This window comes from Bubalus kerabau, chromosome 8 (genome assembly GCF_029407905.1).
Source record: "Bubalus kerabau isolate K-KA32 ecotype Philippines breed swamp buffalo chromosome 8, PCC_UOA_SB_1v2, whole genome shotgun sequence".
Lineage (NCBI taxonomy): Eukaryota > Metazoa > Chordata > Mammalia > Artiodactyla > Bovidae > Bubalus > Bubalus kerabau.
Genome location: NC_073631.1, coordinates 46,425,045 through 46,442,052, shown reverse-complemented (window position 1 = coordinate 46,442,052; position 17,008 = coordinate 46,425,045). Strand labels below are relative to the sequence as shown.

General features: G+C 35.0%; 1 protein-coding gene across 3 annotated transcripts in view; it reads left to right on the top strand.

The window, feature by feature from the left end:
- Window positions 1-9,647, top strand: part of RSBN1L (round spermatid basic protein 1 like) — an 85,132-nt gene extending 75,485 nt beyond the window's left edge. For all 3 annotated transcript variants that reach the window (XM_055590150.1, XM_055590149.1, XM_055590151.1), the window contains 3 exons: window positions 2,029-2,196; window positions 7,429-7,537; window positions 7,616-9,647. In XM_055590150.1, the coding sequence (XP_055446125.1) occupies window positions 2,029-2,196; window positions 7,429-7,537; window positions 7,616-8,257 (919 nt within the window). In that variant the 3' untranslated portion in view covers window positions 8,258-9,647. The remainder of the gene's footprint in view (window positions 1-2,028; window positions 2,197-7,428; window positions 7,538-7,615) is intronic.
- The last annotated feature ends 7,361 nt before the right edge of the window (window positions 9,648-17,008 follow it).

Genomic DNA, 17,008 nt, shown 5'->3' with positions numbered 1-17,008 from the left:
CTCATAACGCTTAATGCACACACACACTCTCTCTCTCTCTCTCTCTCTGAACTACGATCCGTACTTTTGGGAGTCTGTCCCTAAAAATAAAAGCACTAAAGGTAAATATATAAGAATGTTAGTTGCACCATTTATTATAGTGAAATTGAGTATAAAATGATCTCATTGTCCATTATTAGAATGGTTGAATTCATTTTGGTATATTCCTATGAAAGAATGGGGCTTCCCTGGTGGTTTAGCTGGTGAAGAATCTGCCTGCAATGCGGGAGACCTGGGTTTGATTCCTGGGTTGGGAAGATTCCCGTGGAGAAGGGAACAGCTACCCACTCTGGTATTCTGGCCTGGAGAATTCCATGGACTGTATATAGTCATGGGGTCGCAAAGAGTCGGACACAACTTGAATAACTTTCACTTTCACTTATAGAAGAATGCAATGAAATAGTTAATTTCATAGTATGAATTTTGTCTCTTGAGCTGAAAGAATATCTGATGAAAAGAGCTAAATGTAGAGTATATGTTAAGTATGATTCTATTGTTATGAAAAGAAATAAAAAACGTGTATAAGAGTATATATATGTAAGCACAGAGAAAAGTGTAGAAAAATGTACATTAGGTTAACATTGTTGGGAATGGAGTAGGTGATCCTGGGGGGAAGTAATATCTTTTTTTTTTACATATGTAAAGATGGTCTCTCTTTATTATTTAAAAAAAAAAATAGGGAAAAATGGTGATAGAGTGAAATGTAGGTTACGTGAGAGCATGGACAATGTTGTGCTTGTTACTAATGTCTCTAGCACCAAAACAAAATGCCTGGTGGTTAATAAATAGATTTTTGTTGAATGAAATTTTTACCAGTTCATTTTTAAGTTGGGAGTAAATGGTAAACTTGGTATGTATTTCAATGATTAATTTAAATTTATCAGTCATTTAGAGAATCCAAAGGCCTCTCCCCAGAACAATGCAGATGTACATAGACTGTTACATGTAATTTAAGGGAGTTCACCAGCCCCTTGAGGAACTCAAGGATTAAAATCCATGGTATATATGGTCATTTCCCATCACATTATAGTCTTACCAACTAATGAGAACATTGCCTTAGGCACTGTGCCAAATGCTTTTTTTTTTTTTTTGCAAATGCTTTTAATAAGTCTCAATTCATTAGAATGTGGTATAATGAGAGCAGACTTGCTTGTTTGAAAACCTGTTAGCTTTTCACAGAAAGCAACATCATCGTCTAGCTTTCTGCTATCTGTAAAACATTAATCACAAACAGGAAAAAAGGATATTAAAGCATTGCATATGTGTCTGTGTGTCTCTGTGAATGTTTGTATAAAACTTTTAAGACAAGAGTGCGCAAAGAGCAGTGAAGTAGTAGAGATTGAGGGTGGGAAATAAAGAGAAACAAAAGGAAGAGTGACCCTAGGGGATAGACTAGGCTGAGATAAGAAAATAATGGGGGCAATCCTGATTTGTCTGTGTAAGCAAAAGAAAAATCATACAGGGTGATAAATAAGATGATGACTCCCAAAGTAAATTCTTCTCACCCTGTTCCCCTTCTGCAGCAAAATTTGAGAGGGTTTCTGCAGTGAGTGAGGCTGGGTGGTAAGCAGTTTCTGTATACGTATGGATTCTAGAAGGTGCGTGGTGGAGGAGAGGGCCAGAGGAAGATGTCTGTCCTCCACAGTGGAGCTAAAGTGTTTTTTGTTCCCTCCTACTTCTGGTAAACTATGTGTGTTTTATGGAAGCACTTATTGCCAAGTGTTTTCTTGCTGTTTATATTTTGGTATTTCTCCCATAAGAATATAAACTCCCCCAAGAATAAGGAATTTGTGTTATTCACTGCTGTCTTGTTGACTAGCTCTAGTGCCCAGGTAGTACCTGACTTACAGTAGGTAAATATTAATGAATTTTAAAAAGTTAAACCTGTGAATGCCTTAATACAAATGTTTGAAGGCAGTTAAGCCTTAATATTTAAGCCTACCTCTGTCTCTTTATCTACATATATATATGTAATTTTTTTTTAAACAGAACTACCAATGAAATAAAAAACCTGCAGTACCTACCTCGAACTAGTGAGCCCCGTGAAATGCTCTTTGAAGACAGAACAAGAGCTCATGCAGATCATATAGGACAAGGTTTTGAACGACAGACTACAGCTGCTGTTGGAGTGTTGAAGGCTGTGCACTGTGGAGAGTGGTATATGTTAACTACTGCTATTTAATGGCTTCTAAACTTTTTCTTGGGAAGTTTTTCAGTAATTCTTCCTAATGTGGGGAAAAAGATTTAATTTTCCTGTATTTGGATATTGTTTTTGTGTAATTGCACTAAAGATTTTCAGCTGATAGAATCTAGATTCTGTCTTTTGGATTTGACTGAAATAGTTTGATTTTCTACATGACTGGAGTTGAAAACAGTTGTCTTACATACAGTAATGGAAAACCCAAGGTTCACTTGGTGCTTACTATAAGTCCATTTACAAATGTTCAGTTAATTTTCTCTGCTTTTTGGCTCATAGTTTTTACACAAAGAGACTAAGGACTCAGGACTATCAAATAGTATCATAGTCATATAGCTAATAAGTGGTAGAGCTCAGTCTGATTTCAGAACTGACTCCAGCTTCTTGTGTTTTTTCTTTATACTGTTTTAACTTGCTGTCTTTTTCAGATTTGGTATGTATTAAGTGTTTGTTTACCTTAGTATATTAATATTTTACCAGCTTTGCTTGCAAGTGTCACTAAATCTTATGATAGATTAGAAAAAATGGATAATTTTCTTAAGGAAAATGGATAATATACTTAAGGTGGTTGTCTCATACATTAAGAGAATTTCCATTTACTAAATTGATCAAACCTGTAGAGCAAAGCTATATTTATACTGTAAGGTAACTTTGGTCAATTAGGTTTTGTTTTCATATTGGGTATTGTTTGGGTATGAAACTTAAGTTGAAATATGCTATTTTGCTTATTAAAGCAGTTGAATTAAATAATTAGAATGTAAGAAAGTTTTCTAAGTAAAAAGAAACTAATTCTGAAAATATAAAGTGTCAATATTGTTGCATAGATTTCTAAGACGTTTTGAATAATATGGCCTGTATTTTCTACATGAGGAAATTGTATTTTCAAGAGTTGTGAATACAAAATTGACCCTATGTTCAAAAGAGAAAATTTAAAGTAATGTGTTATAAATTAATACTGAATGGGGAAGCCAGTGTAAACTGACTTTCTTCCTTAACATAAATGAAGGAAGCTTTATCAATTTCAGATATGCAAAGTAGCTAGTACCAAGCTAACGCTATGAGTTCTTTAGGAAAATGATGTTAATAATTTATTAGTTTATGATTCAATAATAAAATAATTTATTATTGTGTTTAAGTTAAATGGTAATATCTGTGGTGATTCACATACAGTTTCAAAGCTCTTAGCATAATCTGGTTTAAAATGCTAATTTTGTCAAAGAGTAAAGGCAAATTTGTCTGTGGAAATTATTACAACAAACCCATTTCAAATTAATGGGATTTTTCTTGAATGTTTGGTAAAAAGATTTAAGAGTGGCATCAAAATTTATTAGAGTGAAATCTCATTTATAGATAGTACTCAATAAAGTTAGCCACATATTTATATTTTTCCTCAGAGATAATGTTCTTTCTTCTTGGCCTTAACTTTATTTAAATCTCTTTCAAGTTTAATTATTGTTCATGTTTGCTTTTTCTCCACTTTATATGTGATTTGATGTTGGAGATTGTTTCCTGTCCTTCATAGGTCCATCATAGTTCACTATAGTGACTGAATTAAAAAGTACTTGAATCTAGCAATTTCACAGTGAAAAAGCCTATTGTCAAATTATAAATATATTAGGGACCAGATTTAAGAATATTCTTGAGATAGATTTTGGAATGAGATGATGCTAGTTATGAATTTTCTCATTTTTGTAAAATACAGTTTACTTTATCTACCAGTGCTGCTTTGATCTCTTAGTATTATACTAAAGATGGTAAGAATATAATTTGGTTGATACTTTTAAGATGGTTTCATGGCTCTGATGCAAACATGGTTTATGATCGCTTTATTATTGATTCTTGCTGTTAACTTAAGCTATACTAAGGAAATTGGAGCACTGTCTTAGTGTTCTTATCTTAGCATTTTGAGTTCTTTTTTTCTCAAGGAGACATTAGGTATTAGATTCTTGATTTTATCTTAGAGCCTGGCTTAACATGAATTTGAGATAAAAGACTTCAATTGATTTAGACTATAAAGAGATCTTTGGAGAAGGAAATGGTAACCCACTCCAGTATTCTTGCCTGGAAAATCCCATGGATGGAGAAGCCTGGTAGGCTACAGTCCATGGGGTGGCAAAGAGTCCGACACGACTTAGCAACTTCACTTTCACTTTCATAAAGAGATCTTAAACTAGATAGACTTGTGAAGTGTTGGTCAATTTATATCACTTTTTAGTATTAGGAAGACAGAATTCACATAGATTTATAAATTTAAGGTTGCCTCTTTGAATTCAGTTTTTTGAAAAATCAACTACTGGAATATAATTTATATTCAATAATACAAAACTTGTTATATAGTTAGATGTGTTTTCACTAATATATACAGCCATGTTAACCACTACCAGAACTAAAATATAGACCATTTTGTTTTTCTTGTATCCCTTGATAGTTAATCTCTCCCCATTCTTACTCTAACTTGAGACATTTATTAACCTATTTTTTGTCTTTGTAGGTTAGCATTGCCTAGTCTAGAATCTCATGTAAATAGAATCATATATTGTCTGACTTCTTTCACTCATCATGATGGTTTTTAGATTTATCTAAAATCTAAAATTTAGTGTTAGGTGTCTTAGTAGTTCATTCCTTCTTGTTGCTGAGTGGTATATCATTGTATGGATATATCACAATTGATTTATCCAGTCACCCGATGATAGACATTTGAATTGTTTCCAGTTTGGGGTTTTTATGAATGAAGCTCTTATGAACATTTCCTTACAAGACTTTGTGTGCACATATAATTTCATTTCAGTAAATACATAGACATGGAATGACAGGGTCTTAGAATAAGGTAAAATAATTGTGTGTAGAGATAATACTAAGTCTACAAAAGAAGTACTAGAATTTATCTAAGTCATAAAATAAGGCAATATTGAAAAGTTAGTTGTATATAACTATATTTTAGCAGTAAATACTTTGAAACATTTTGAAAATGAAAAGAAAAAATGCCAGCTTATAGTAAAATAAAAATTATAAAATACTTAGATTAATTTTTTTAAATAAGTGACTTACACTAAAAACTACAAAACACCAATGAGAAAAATAAGATTTATGGAAATGTTAAAGATATACCTTGTTTATGGATTGAAAGACTCCATATTATATGTCAGTTCATTCTTTTTCCCCACTTTTCTTTCTTACCTTTTTAGTGTTTTCATTATACCTCCACTGACTTCCCAGGTGGTACAGTGGTAAAGAATCCACCTGCCAAAGCAGGAGACACAAGAGGCATGGGTTCCATCTCTGGGTTGAGAAGATCCCATGGAGTAGGAAATGGCAACCTGCTCCAGTATTCTTGCCTGGAAAATTCCATGGACAGAGGAACCTTGTGGGCTTCAGTCCATGGAGCTGCAAACAGTTGGACACAACTGAGCATGCACTGTTATACCTCCATTATTTGTTTAGTAGTGGTTGCCCTAAAGTTATCATAGTGTATCTTTAAATAATAGTATACCTTTCTATGTAATGTGTAAGAATTTTCAACAGTATACTGCCATCTTTCCATGTCCCCAATTATGGTCTTTGTGCTAATTATTATTATACATTTTGCTTTGTATATTCTATAACATCACCCCCCCCCCATATGTTGCTTACTTTGGCATTAAGGATATATTTCTGAAAATATTTTTAAAATAAGAATAAAATAACTTTCATATTTACTATTACTTGCATTCTACATTCCTTTGAATAGATCTGCATTTTCATTGAAATATCATTTTCCTTCAGCCTGAAGAAGTTCTTTAACATTCTTTGTTGTGCAGTCTTCTGGTGACAGATTCTTTGTTCTTGTCTGAAAATGATTTTATCTCAGACTTTCTTAAGGATATTTTTTGGGGTATAGAATTCTAGATTTACCTTTTATTTCAAATACTTTAAAGATAGTCAGCTTTCTTCTGGTTTGCATTGTCTCTGATGTAGCCTGCAATCATTCTTACACTCTTTCCCTGTATATTAATATGACACATAAGTTTTAGATATTCTCTTTATCACTAGTTTATTAAAATAAATTGGTTATGATTTGCCTCAGTATGATTGGGGGGGTGGTATTTATTTTGCTTGGAATTTTATTCCATAATCCATTTTGAGCATCTTTTATAAACATGTATGTGTATATTCTTAATTAATTGAAGAGTTTGGGGGTTTTTAGAAGTATAATTAAAAATACTATTAACCTCCGCAAGTAGAATGGTAACAGTTTATTTTATAAACACTAAAAAGAGTTTAGGGATTTACTGTATCATTGCAGTTATACGTCTAGATTGAAAGAATGTATTCCCTTCCTCTCCATATTTACCTCTGACTTCTGTGTTGTGTTTTTAATTTCATACTTAATTTGTTGAAGTACTGACCTTAACTATAAACACTTAGGCTTTTGATTTGCATAATTTAACCAAGTCAAGTCAATTTAATTTTTCAAAACATCGTTACATATAGCCATAATAAAATGAGATGAGGCTGCTCCTGGAAATCCCCACCTCTTTCCAAGAGTCCTGATGACATGTCTTCCTTCTACTCCTTAAAATTTCCTTTGTTCTTCTCCTTTCCTTGATCAATGAATAAAGTTTCTGCTCTGTTATGCCTATATATTATAGAGATAATAAAATGAGTTGTTTTTATCCATATTTAGGTTAAATCTCATAGTGTTATCCTTTGTTTAAATATGTAAAGTGGTCTTCTAATTACAATTTATTTCTAAGATAATACTTTGATTTTTGACCATAAACTAGTTTTGCTTTGAATTAATATATATATGTGTGTGTATATATATATATAGACACACACACACACATATATATACACACATGTATGTATATATATATATATGGCTGCATTGAGTTGCAGCAAGCAGGATCTTTTGGATCATGCGAGATCCTTCATCTCTGCACCTAGACTCGCTAGTTGTGGTGCACGGGCTCAGGAGTTGTGGCACATAGGCTCCGGAGTGTATGGGCTCAGTAGTTGTGGTACTCGGGCTTAGTTGCTCCATGGCATGTGGGATCCTGACTATGAATGGAACTCACGTCTCCTGCATTGCCAGGCGGATTCTTCTTAAGCAGTGGACCACCACGGAAGTCCCTTTTGCTTTGAATTTAATAAGGACTTAGCCGAGTGAAACATTAATGGCAGACTCTTCATTATCTCTTGTTCTTTTTTAGGCCTGATCAACCCCGAATAACCAAAGATGTAATCTGTTTTCATGCTGAAGATTTCTTAGAAGTAGTTCAACGAATGCAGTTAGATTTACATGAACCTCCACTGTCCCAGGTATATTTAAAACTATTATTATCCTCAATTTATTTTTATTGTGGAAAAGACTTATTGGTATTTTGTGTTTTGTTTTAGTGTGTCCAATGGGTTGATGATGCAAAACTTAATCAACTGAGGAGGGAAGGCATTCGCTATGCCAGGATTCAGCTGTATGATAATGACATTTATTTTATTCCAAGAAATGTTGTTCATCAGTTCAAGACAGTTTCAGCCGTATGCAGTTTAGCATGGCATGTTCGGCTCAAGTTGTATCATTCAGAGGAGGACCCTGCTCAGAATACAGTTACTCATGCAACAGGCACATCACCAGATTCTACATCATCAGTTCTTGGACCTCACACTGACAGCACGATTTGTGCTGTAAGCAAAACCTCCTTGGATTCTATTTTTTCAGACAAACTTCATTCTAAATATGAATTACAGCAGATTAAACATGAACCTGTTGCATCTGTAAGAATCAAGGAAGAACCTGTGAATGTTTATATTCCTGAAAAGACTGGAGCACCAAATAATATGGATAGCAAGAATGTTAAAGCAAAATTGGATCATGTTCAATTTACAGAATTTAAGGTTGAAGTGGACTCTAAATTTGAAAATAGCAACAAAGATTTAAAGGAAGAATTGTGTCCTGGAAGTCTCATAAGTCTGGTTGATACAAGGCAACATAGTTCGGCACATTCAAATCAAGAGAGAAAAGACGATGACATTTTGTGTTAAATTTGTACATACCATTTAAATTTTTTTTTCTTAAACTTAATAGTGTAATAAAGATTCATGAATTCTGAAAGCAAGTCAAGGACTTGCTCCCAAGTCTGTTACAAAATATAGTTTAAGTAGCTTTGTAACATTCCTCAGTGCCTGTCCATAACTGTGAAGTAGCAAAGCACTTAGGGCCAGATGCACTGAAAACACTGCAGGTTTAAACAAAAGCAGTCTTTAAAAAATCATTTGAGTGGAGTTGTAGGTTTTAGAATAGAGCTGACATTACCATATATATATATATTTTTTTTTTTTTGTAATATGAGCCAGAATTCTTTTTTGACAATTAAGGCTTTTCCATAGAGTTTATTTATACCAGTTTGTTTTGTTGTTTTTTTTTTTTCATTTTAAATGTGTCAGCACTGTAGTGTAAATAGCTTTTAAAAAATCTTTTTAGTGTGATTTATACTGAAATGTGAGCCACTTAATAAAGGTTCATAACAATAAATATGTTTTCTGTTGGGTCTGCAAAAAAAAAAAACCATTCATTTAAATCATTTATTTCACCTGTTACGTTTTTGCTGGTATATCAAGTGCTAATGGAATGCAAGTGTATGTATTCAAATCTAGTTAATATTTAAGTTTCCCACACTGTGCAAGCATTTTTAAAACCAAGATTCAGTTATGAAAGTATATTTATGTGTGTGTGTGTATGTATGGGAATATATATATATGTTATCATATTTTGCATAACTTCTTAAATTGCTGAATGAGTATGTGAAACTTCCTATACTCCCTGGAATATATTTTAAAATATTTCAATGTTAAGAAAGCAGTTTAGGTAATAGAAAAATGTTATAAGTTGGGAGAAAAAAGGTATTTTAGTGGTATCTAACCCTTCTAACTAATGAAGTTATGTGGCCAGATTATATAGCCCTATTAACGTGAATTTTCTTTGTAGTGTGTGGAATAAGAAGTTGAGAAAATTTTCTTATTAATCAGCACCTATACTGTATCTAATAGTAGCTGGGAAAAAAATGTTCAGTTACAGAAAGTTTAATTCTGTGCAGTTAAAATATTTTATTACATATTTCTTGAGGAACAGGAGAAAAAGATGGCAAATATAGCATATTGAAATAAGAACAGTGACTTAACTGCCATATACAGAAGTATAATTAACAAAATAAAATTTGTTACCTGATCTTTCTAAGCATCCCTCTCCCTACCTTACTAAAGTAAACAACTTAGATTTTTTTTCTTTGAAAAGAAGCTCTGGAAAGTAAAACTGGCATAGGAAACAAGATTGCCAGTGCCTCGCCAAAGATGATTAAAACAAATCTCTTCAATGATGGACTTCAGCACTGTTTCAAATTGCTTTCATTATTGTAATAAAAGTTAAGCAAATGTCTCTTGTTTGCTTTGATGTTAAGAACTCTGCATTTGCAATTTATTTTCTTCTATTTGCATTTGGTATTTTTCTGGGCACATGCTTTGGTTGATTACTTTCAGCTGGAGTTCTTTGTGCTGCTGCCTTTTGAGCTTGTGTAGCTATTCCCATTCAGTGGCTTCTACTCTGGCCCATAAAGCTGCTTATCTCTCTGATTAGGGAGAAGCCACTTAAAGGCATTTCGCTAGAAATCATAAACTGTAGCAGTGGTGTCATTTCTGACCTCCAATTTAAAAGGGCAGGCAAATATTATACAGAAATATCAATGGTTTGTAAGAAATCAATTTGCAGCATATGAATTTTCATGGAGTAAGGAAAGTATAAATCATCAAAATGTAAATAGGGTTTTTGTTTTATAACTTTCTTATCTTGCTTCTCACTACCTTTATCTTCAATTTTAAGCTAAATTTATGTATTTACACCTACTTTGGGGAGAGACAGAAGTTTATAATAAACCAATATTGAAAATTGACAGAGAAGGTGATTAAAATGTTTAGGTTTTTCTTTTTTTAAGTGAAGGGTGGCATATTTAACAAGGTTTGTTTTAGCTCCAGTTTTCCAGTGTCACACGCATAGATGCATGAGACCATACTGTAAGAAAATGTCTTTAGGATATCCCTCCAAAATATATGAGCCTTAAACTTTTAAAGACATATCTAAAACAACCAGAGTGGTTACTTTTTAAGTGTAGTTTCCTATTTAACCTATTGTCAAACTTCTCCATATTTTGAAAATTTACTTGTTTTGTAAAATGCATACATCCCCGTAGAGGTGAAATACAAGTCAGTGAACCCAGATTTTCAAGATTCAGCCTTGTTACGTTGAGTCATGTTTATCTTCCTGTCTTACAGATTATAATTTTAAAATTCTCTCCAGACGCAACCTGAGAGTTTATCAGCTCCATTTGCTACACACAAATAATTCTTATTTCAATATTGTATTAAAGTTTTCCTAGCTAGTCCACTCCAGTTCTTTATCGGAACAAAACTTTTCTGCTATTATTTCCAGTTTCTTGGACCAGAACAATAAAGCACATAAGATAGTTTCTATATGAGCTACACTATATGGAATAAATGTTATTATGTAAATTATTAAATTGCTATATAGACCTTTACAAAAAAAAAGCAAAACTAAGGTACCTCAATGGTGTCTGCTACAGAGATTTTTTTTTTTTTTCTTTTTAATTATTTTTGGTCATATCCTTTTTGGTAAGTAATATATATTCCATACTCAGGTTAGCTATCAAAAGAATTAAGCATTTGTGATCTTTGGTTGAAAACTTTTACTAAAGCCATATTCATTATCTTCTTTGTCGCTACAGCTATTGACCTTAAAGATTAGGTTGATCTGGCACAGCACTGTGTGTGTGTGGTTGTGTGTGCGCGTGTGCGTGCATGTGTTATAAAGTTATTGGAAATACTGTTTTGTTTCCACATATATTCATTTTTTTATCCATTCTGTAACTGTGGGGAGGGTTGGTCATGGAAGGTAGGAAATATTTTATTTCTTGGGTTAAGTATTCAAGGTTATTTCATTAGTGTTCCTGAATATAAACAGGTTTTTCCTGAATACTTACAGCAGGTAAGATCGTCTTTGTAAATAATAGATTAGCACTCTTCTGGTATACTTGGGTTATTTTTTGGGGTAATTTCATTGTCATGTAAAGCAAATATCAGTTTATTTTGCATTTAGCAAAGGTGCAGGATTTTTGAAGTTGGAGAGGAATTTTCCTTGTCTTCCATCTTTTAATAAATACTAAAATTGATAATTGTAATATTTTAAATTTGTTTTGTAATTATTCTTATATTTGACATTTTATTTTCATCTTACCATATTTGAAAGTTGTTTATCTTCAACAGAAACCATAAGATCTTGAAAGTGATTCAAATCTGAAAACTGTTTTTTCTCTTAAAAACTATGAAAAGTTGACTTCTGTCAACAGAGAAAAGAATAGTAAAGCTCACTTTAAAAAAGGTTGCTAAACTAGGAAGGTATGGGTGCTGGGGTGTAATGGTAAATTGCCTCTCTTCCTTGCAGATATGATTGTTTTTATCTTGAGGCGGAAAGGACAAAAGTGCCATTGTTTTCAAAATACTTTTAGCCTGGTAAAGTGTTACTTGATGGGTTTTATATGTAGCTCATTCTTAATCTTCTTTCCTCTTGTTTAACTACTGTTGGTATGTAAACAAAATTTTACTGGTTTTAGAATGTGCTATGAAAGAGTTATATTAGAATGTGCATAGAAAGAGTTATGTTTGGTAAGATTTGGCTCTGACAGTATACCTCAAATAAGAAAGGAGGACAACTCGGCTGCTGCTAAGTCGCTTCAGTCGTGTCCGACTCGGTGCGACCCCATAGACGGCAGCCCACCAGGCTCCCCCGTCCCTGGGATTCTCCAGGCAAGAACACTAGAGTGGGTTGCCATTCCCTTCTCCAATGCATGAAAGTGAAAAGTGAAAGTGAAGTCGCTCAGTCGTAATCGACTCTTAGTGACCCCATGGACTGCAGCCTACCAGGCTCCTCTGTCCATGAGATTTTCCAGGCGAGAGTACTGGAGTGGGGTGCCATTGCCCTCTCCGAGGAGGACAACTCAGGAGAGCTATAAAATCCTATCTCTGTCCTGGCTTTTCTGTTCAGCTCTTCCTGTAACCCACTGCATACTGCAGATGGGAATGAGTTTTTTAGAATGTTAAGCACAAGGAACCTAAAAGCAGTGATGTCTCCTTTTTGACGTTTACAGATGTATATCATCTCTACTGGGAGAACAGGGAAAGAAAGGGGAATACATCTTGCTAAAAATTTTACATATATCTTCCCTTCAGGACTTCAGACCCAAACAGGGAATGTGAATGACCTGAGAACAAAATGTAGGAAACTGAATTATGTTAACTAGAAATTAAAAGTAGAATTTGTACTACTTGTATGCTCTATTACTATTTTCTACCTTCTAAGAACTGTACTATTAAAATATGAAACTCTGGATCTTCAACACATTTTGAGATTTAGATTTTATGCATTTATGTTTTTAAATGTTAATTAAAAATATTTTTATGTTTATTTGGCTCCCCCAGCTTTTAGTTGCAATCAGTCTTCATTGCAGGGCATGCAGGATCTTTAAGCTGTGGCATGTACGATTTTTTTTTTTGTTTTCTTTTTAGTTGCAGACTGTGAACTCTTAGTTGCAGCATGTTGGATCTAGTTCCCTGACCAGGGATCAAAGCTGGGCCCCCTGCATTGGGAATGTGGGGTCTTAGTCACTGGACCACCATGGGAGTCCCTAAAATGTTAAATCTTTACACTTTCCTATAAAGTTCATTGCTACTGTACTGCTGAATACTACTAAGTGTGCAGACTCAGAGGCAAGTCAATATACTTGCTAATATTTTATGTTAACAGTGTTTTAAAATTTTTAGACAGTTCGATCCCCACTCCACTCTGCCAAGTTTCTTCTTTGGTTGAATTTAAAAAAAAAAAAACATTTATTTATTTGACTACATTGGTCTTTGTTGTGGTGCTTGGGTTCAGTAGTTGTGGTGCAGAGGCTTAGTTGCCTCAAGGCATGTGGGATCTTAGTTACCTGATCAGGGACCGAACCTGCGTCCTCTGCATTGCAAGGCAGATTCTCAACCACTGGAATGACAGGGAAATCCCGAAATGTTGGTTTTTAACTGTATTAGATATTTATGTGAAAAATCTCAAGTCTGTCTTAAACAAAAAAAACTTTGAGTCTGACTTTATGCTCTTGTTCCCTCTGTCTTCCTAACAAAGTTTTTGGAAATCTTCTGCTTCACTTCCTCATCTCACTACAATTTCATTTTAATTCTCTAATTGTTCAACCGAAGTGATTCTCCCAGCTGTTGACTATCAAATCCAGTGGCTCCATGTCCTAATACTTCCATTTAACCCCTGTAACACTTGTTATCGATCATTTACTCAGTAAAACTCTTCATGACCTGTTGTGGGTTTTTTCATTGTTTTTGGTTTTTTTGGATGGCGTCTTTTACCTATCCACTACTATTTAAAGCCCCTGGAGAAGGAAATGGCAACCCTCCCCAATATTCTTGCCTGGAGAACCCCATGGACAGAGGAGCCTGGTGGGCTACAGTCCATGGGTTTGCAAGAGTCAGACATGACTGAGCAACTAAACCACCACCACCATTTAAGGGGGTCTCTGTGATTCTTCCCTTTAAGTCTTTAGGTTATGTCCTTGAACTATCTTCATGACACCATGACTTCAGTCAGCCTTGGTTTCTTGAAGTGAAGTCACTCAGTCGTGTTTGACTCTTTGCAACCCCGTAGGCTGTAGCCTACCAGGCTCCAACCATGAGATTTTTCCAGGCAAGAATACTGGAGTGATTTGCCATTTCCTTATCCAGAGGATCTTCCCGACCCAGGGATCGAACCTGGGTCTCCTGCATTGCAGGCAGACGCTTTACCGTCTGAGCCACCTAATGATCCATGCTATCAAATCTAAATTCTCTTTACCCTTGTCCCCAAGAATTAGCTGTTTCATTCCTTCCTAATTTTGCTGTTGTATCACTCTACACAGTCATGTCGTGGTAATCTGATTTCTATATTTTTTTCTCTTTGTACAGTTGACTCTTGGACAATACAGGTTTGAACTGTTAGGGTCCACTAATACACATTTTTCAACCTGTACCATATTCCTACACACCTGTTATTGAATCCAAGAATGTGGAATCTTGAATGTGGAGGGCCAGAGAGCCAACTGTAAATTATAGGTGGATTTGCCAGCATGGAGGTCAGTGCTCCAAACCCCACATTGTTCAAGGATCAGCTCTACAGTGTATCCTTAAATATTTTCTTGCGTTGACCCCAGAACTGTTTATAATTTGTCTGCTCTTCGTTATAGTAGATGTTCACAGTCACAGATCTTCATCTCATCTAGATTCTTAAAACAGCATAAACTGTTCTAGGCTGCCTGCAGTTCTCTGCCTCTACCCCTATTCTAACCTGTTACGTTGCTGCTAAGTCACTTCAGTCGTGTCCGACTCTGTGCGACCCCATAGATGGCAGCCCACCAGGCTCCTCCATCCCTGGGATTCTCCAGGCAAGAACACTGGAGTGGGTTGCCATTTCTTTCTCCAATGCATTAAAGTGAAAAGTGAAAGCAAAGTCGCTCAGTCGTGTCCAACTCTTCACAACCCCATGGACTATAGCCCACCAGGCTCCTCCGTCCATGGGATTCTCCAGGCAACAGTACTGGAGTGGTGTGCCATCGCCTTCTCCAAACCTGTTATGTTACCACCTGGTAATTAATGGCTTCACTATTCCAAGCTTCTTTCTCAAAGCAAAGTGTGTTCTTTTTATAAATACCATCAGTAAACATCTCTACTATAAAGGAAGTATCCTGTAGCTAAAATCTTTCTGCAGTACTTACTGTATTACTACATTAGTTTTGCTTTTCCTTTAATTAAGTATAATGTCATGTCTATGTCTTTCATTAATGTTTTAAAGTATATCCCAATTACTGAGACTGGGGTGATAATGACTTTTAAGAAGTATTAATATATATCTAGTTTTCATCCCTGTTCCTTGCACAGGAATTAGACACCCTTGTAATTTCCCAAGTGATAACTGTGAATAATGTGTCTTTTGAATTTATGTTAATGAGAAGACTTTTGGAAAGGTCCTAGGTTTGAGGCCAGTTGCCAGGGGAACCAACCTAGTGATTAGAGTTGAAACTTTCAGTCCCCTTCTCTCCCCCAGGGCTGGAGATGATTTCAATCACCAGTGGCTAATGAATTAATTAATCATGCCTATGTAATCAAGCTTCCATAACATCCCAAAAGTACAGGGTTCAGAACACTTCTAGGTTGGTGAACATGAAGAGATGGGGGAAGAGTAGTGTGCACAGAGAGCATGGAAACTCTGCACCCCTTCTCCATACCTTGCCCTGTGAATCTCTTCCATCTGGCTGTTCCTGAGTTAATATCCTACAATAAACTGGTGTTCTAGTAAGTAAAATGTTTTTCTGAGTTACGTGAGCTGTTCTGGTAAATTAATTAAACTTGAGAGGGTCATGGGAACCTGCAATCTAGAGCAAGTAGGTCAGAAGCAAGGTGACAACCTGAATGTGGTTGGCATCTGAAGTTGGGAGGGGAAGGAAAATGTGCAGTCTTCTGAGACTGAACCTTAGCTTATGGGATATGAGTCTATCTTCTATCTCCACATAGTGTCAGAACTGAGTTAATTCCTTGGTGGTGTGGGGAAAAAACAAAAATATCTGGTGTCCAGATCAGGGAGGCACACATCAATAATACTGCTATGTTAAGTTGCTTATTTAGTGAGGCAGTACACCAAATTATGGAGAAGGAAATGGCAACCCACTCCAATATTCTTGCCTGGAGAATTCCATGGACAGAGGAGCCTGGCAGCCTCCACTCCGTGGAGTTGCAAAGAGTCAGACATGACTGAGCAAATTAAGAAAGAGGAGTTCTACTTTCTGGGATTCTTTTAGACACTTAAGATTGGTTGATACTTAAGTGTAAACAGGTTGCTTATTGTGCTGCCTTTTACATAAAATTCTTACCTAAACCTCTTTTCCTTTCCTTGGAGACCAGCCCCACCTCTCCTCTTAGTAGTGTCATAAAAATTTCTACTTTTGCTTATTTTATGGCCTATAGCTCAGAGGTCAGCAAACTACTTTGCCCATGGGTCACATCTAGAGCACTACCTGCTTTTTGTATAGCCTATAAGGTAAGAATGGTTTTTGCAGTTTTAAACAGTTGAAACAAAAATCAAAAGAATATTTTGATATGTGGCAATCATAGAATGTTAAATTTCATTGTCCATAAACTGTTTTATTGGAACATAGCTAGGGTCTGGCTGCTTTCTTACCACATGAACTAAGCTGAATAGGTGTGACAAACCTATATGGCCTACAAAAGGTTTAAGTATTTACTATACAGCCCTTTACAAAATAACCTTACTGACTCCTGGCCTAGCTGATTCTTTGCACGTGATGCTGTTCCTTCTCCTTTTCTCTCTGAGAGATTATACTTTGTGATGCTTTCACAAATACAGGTTTTCCTGAACTACAAAATCTTACCTGGTTTCTCATACACAAAAGCTTTATTCTACTTCGAATGTACCCAATTAATAGATTCCAGAGACAAACAGTTTAGATCTCTCAACTGAATTAGGAATACCTAGTTAAGTCTTGCAACATTATGTTCCCCATATTAACTATCTTCTTAATCCTATTTTTACATATCCAAAATACTAATATATACCAATTATAAGACAGGAAAACATTTGTAATCTTTTTTTTTGTTTTTTCATTTAACCTAGCTCTGTAG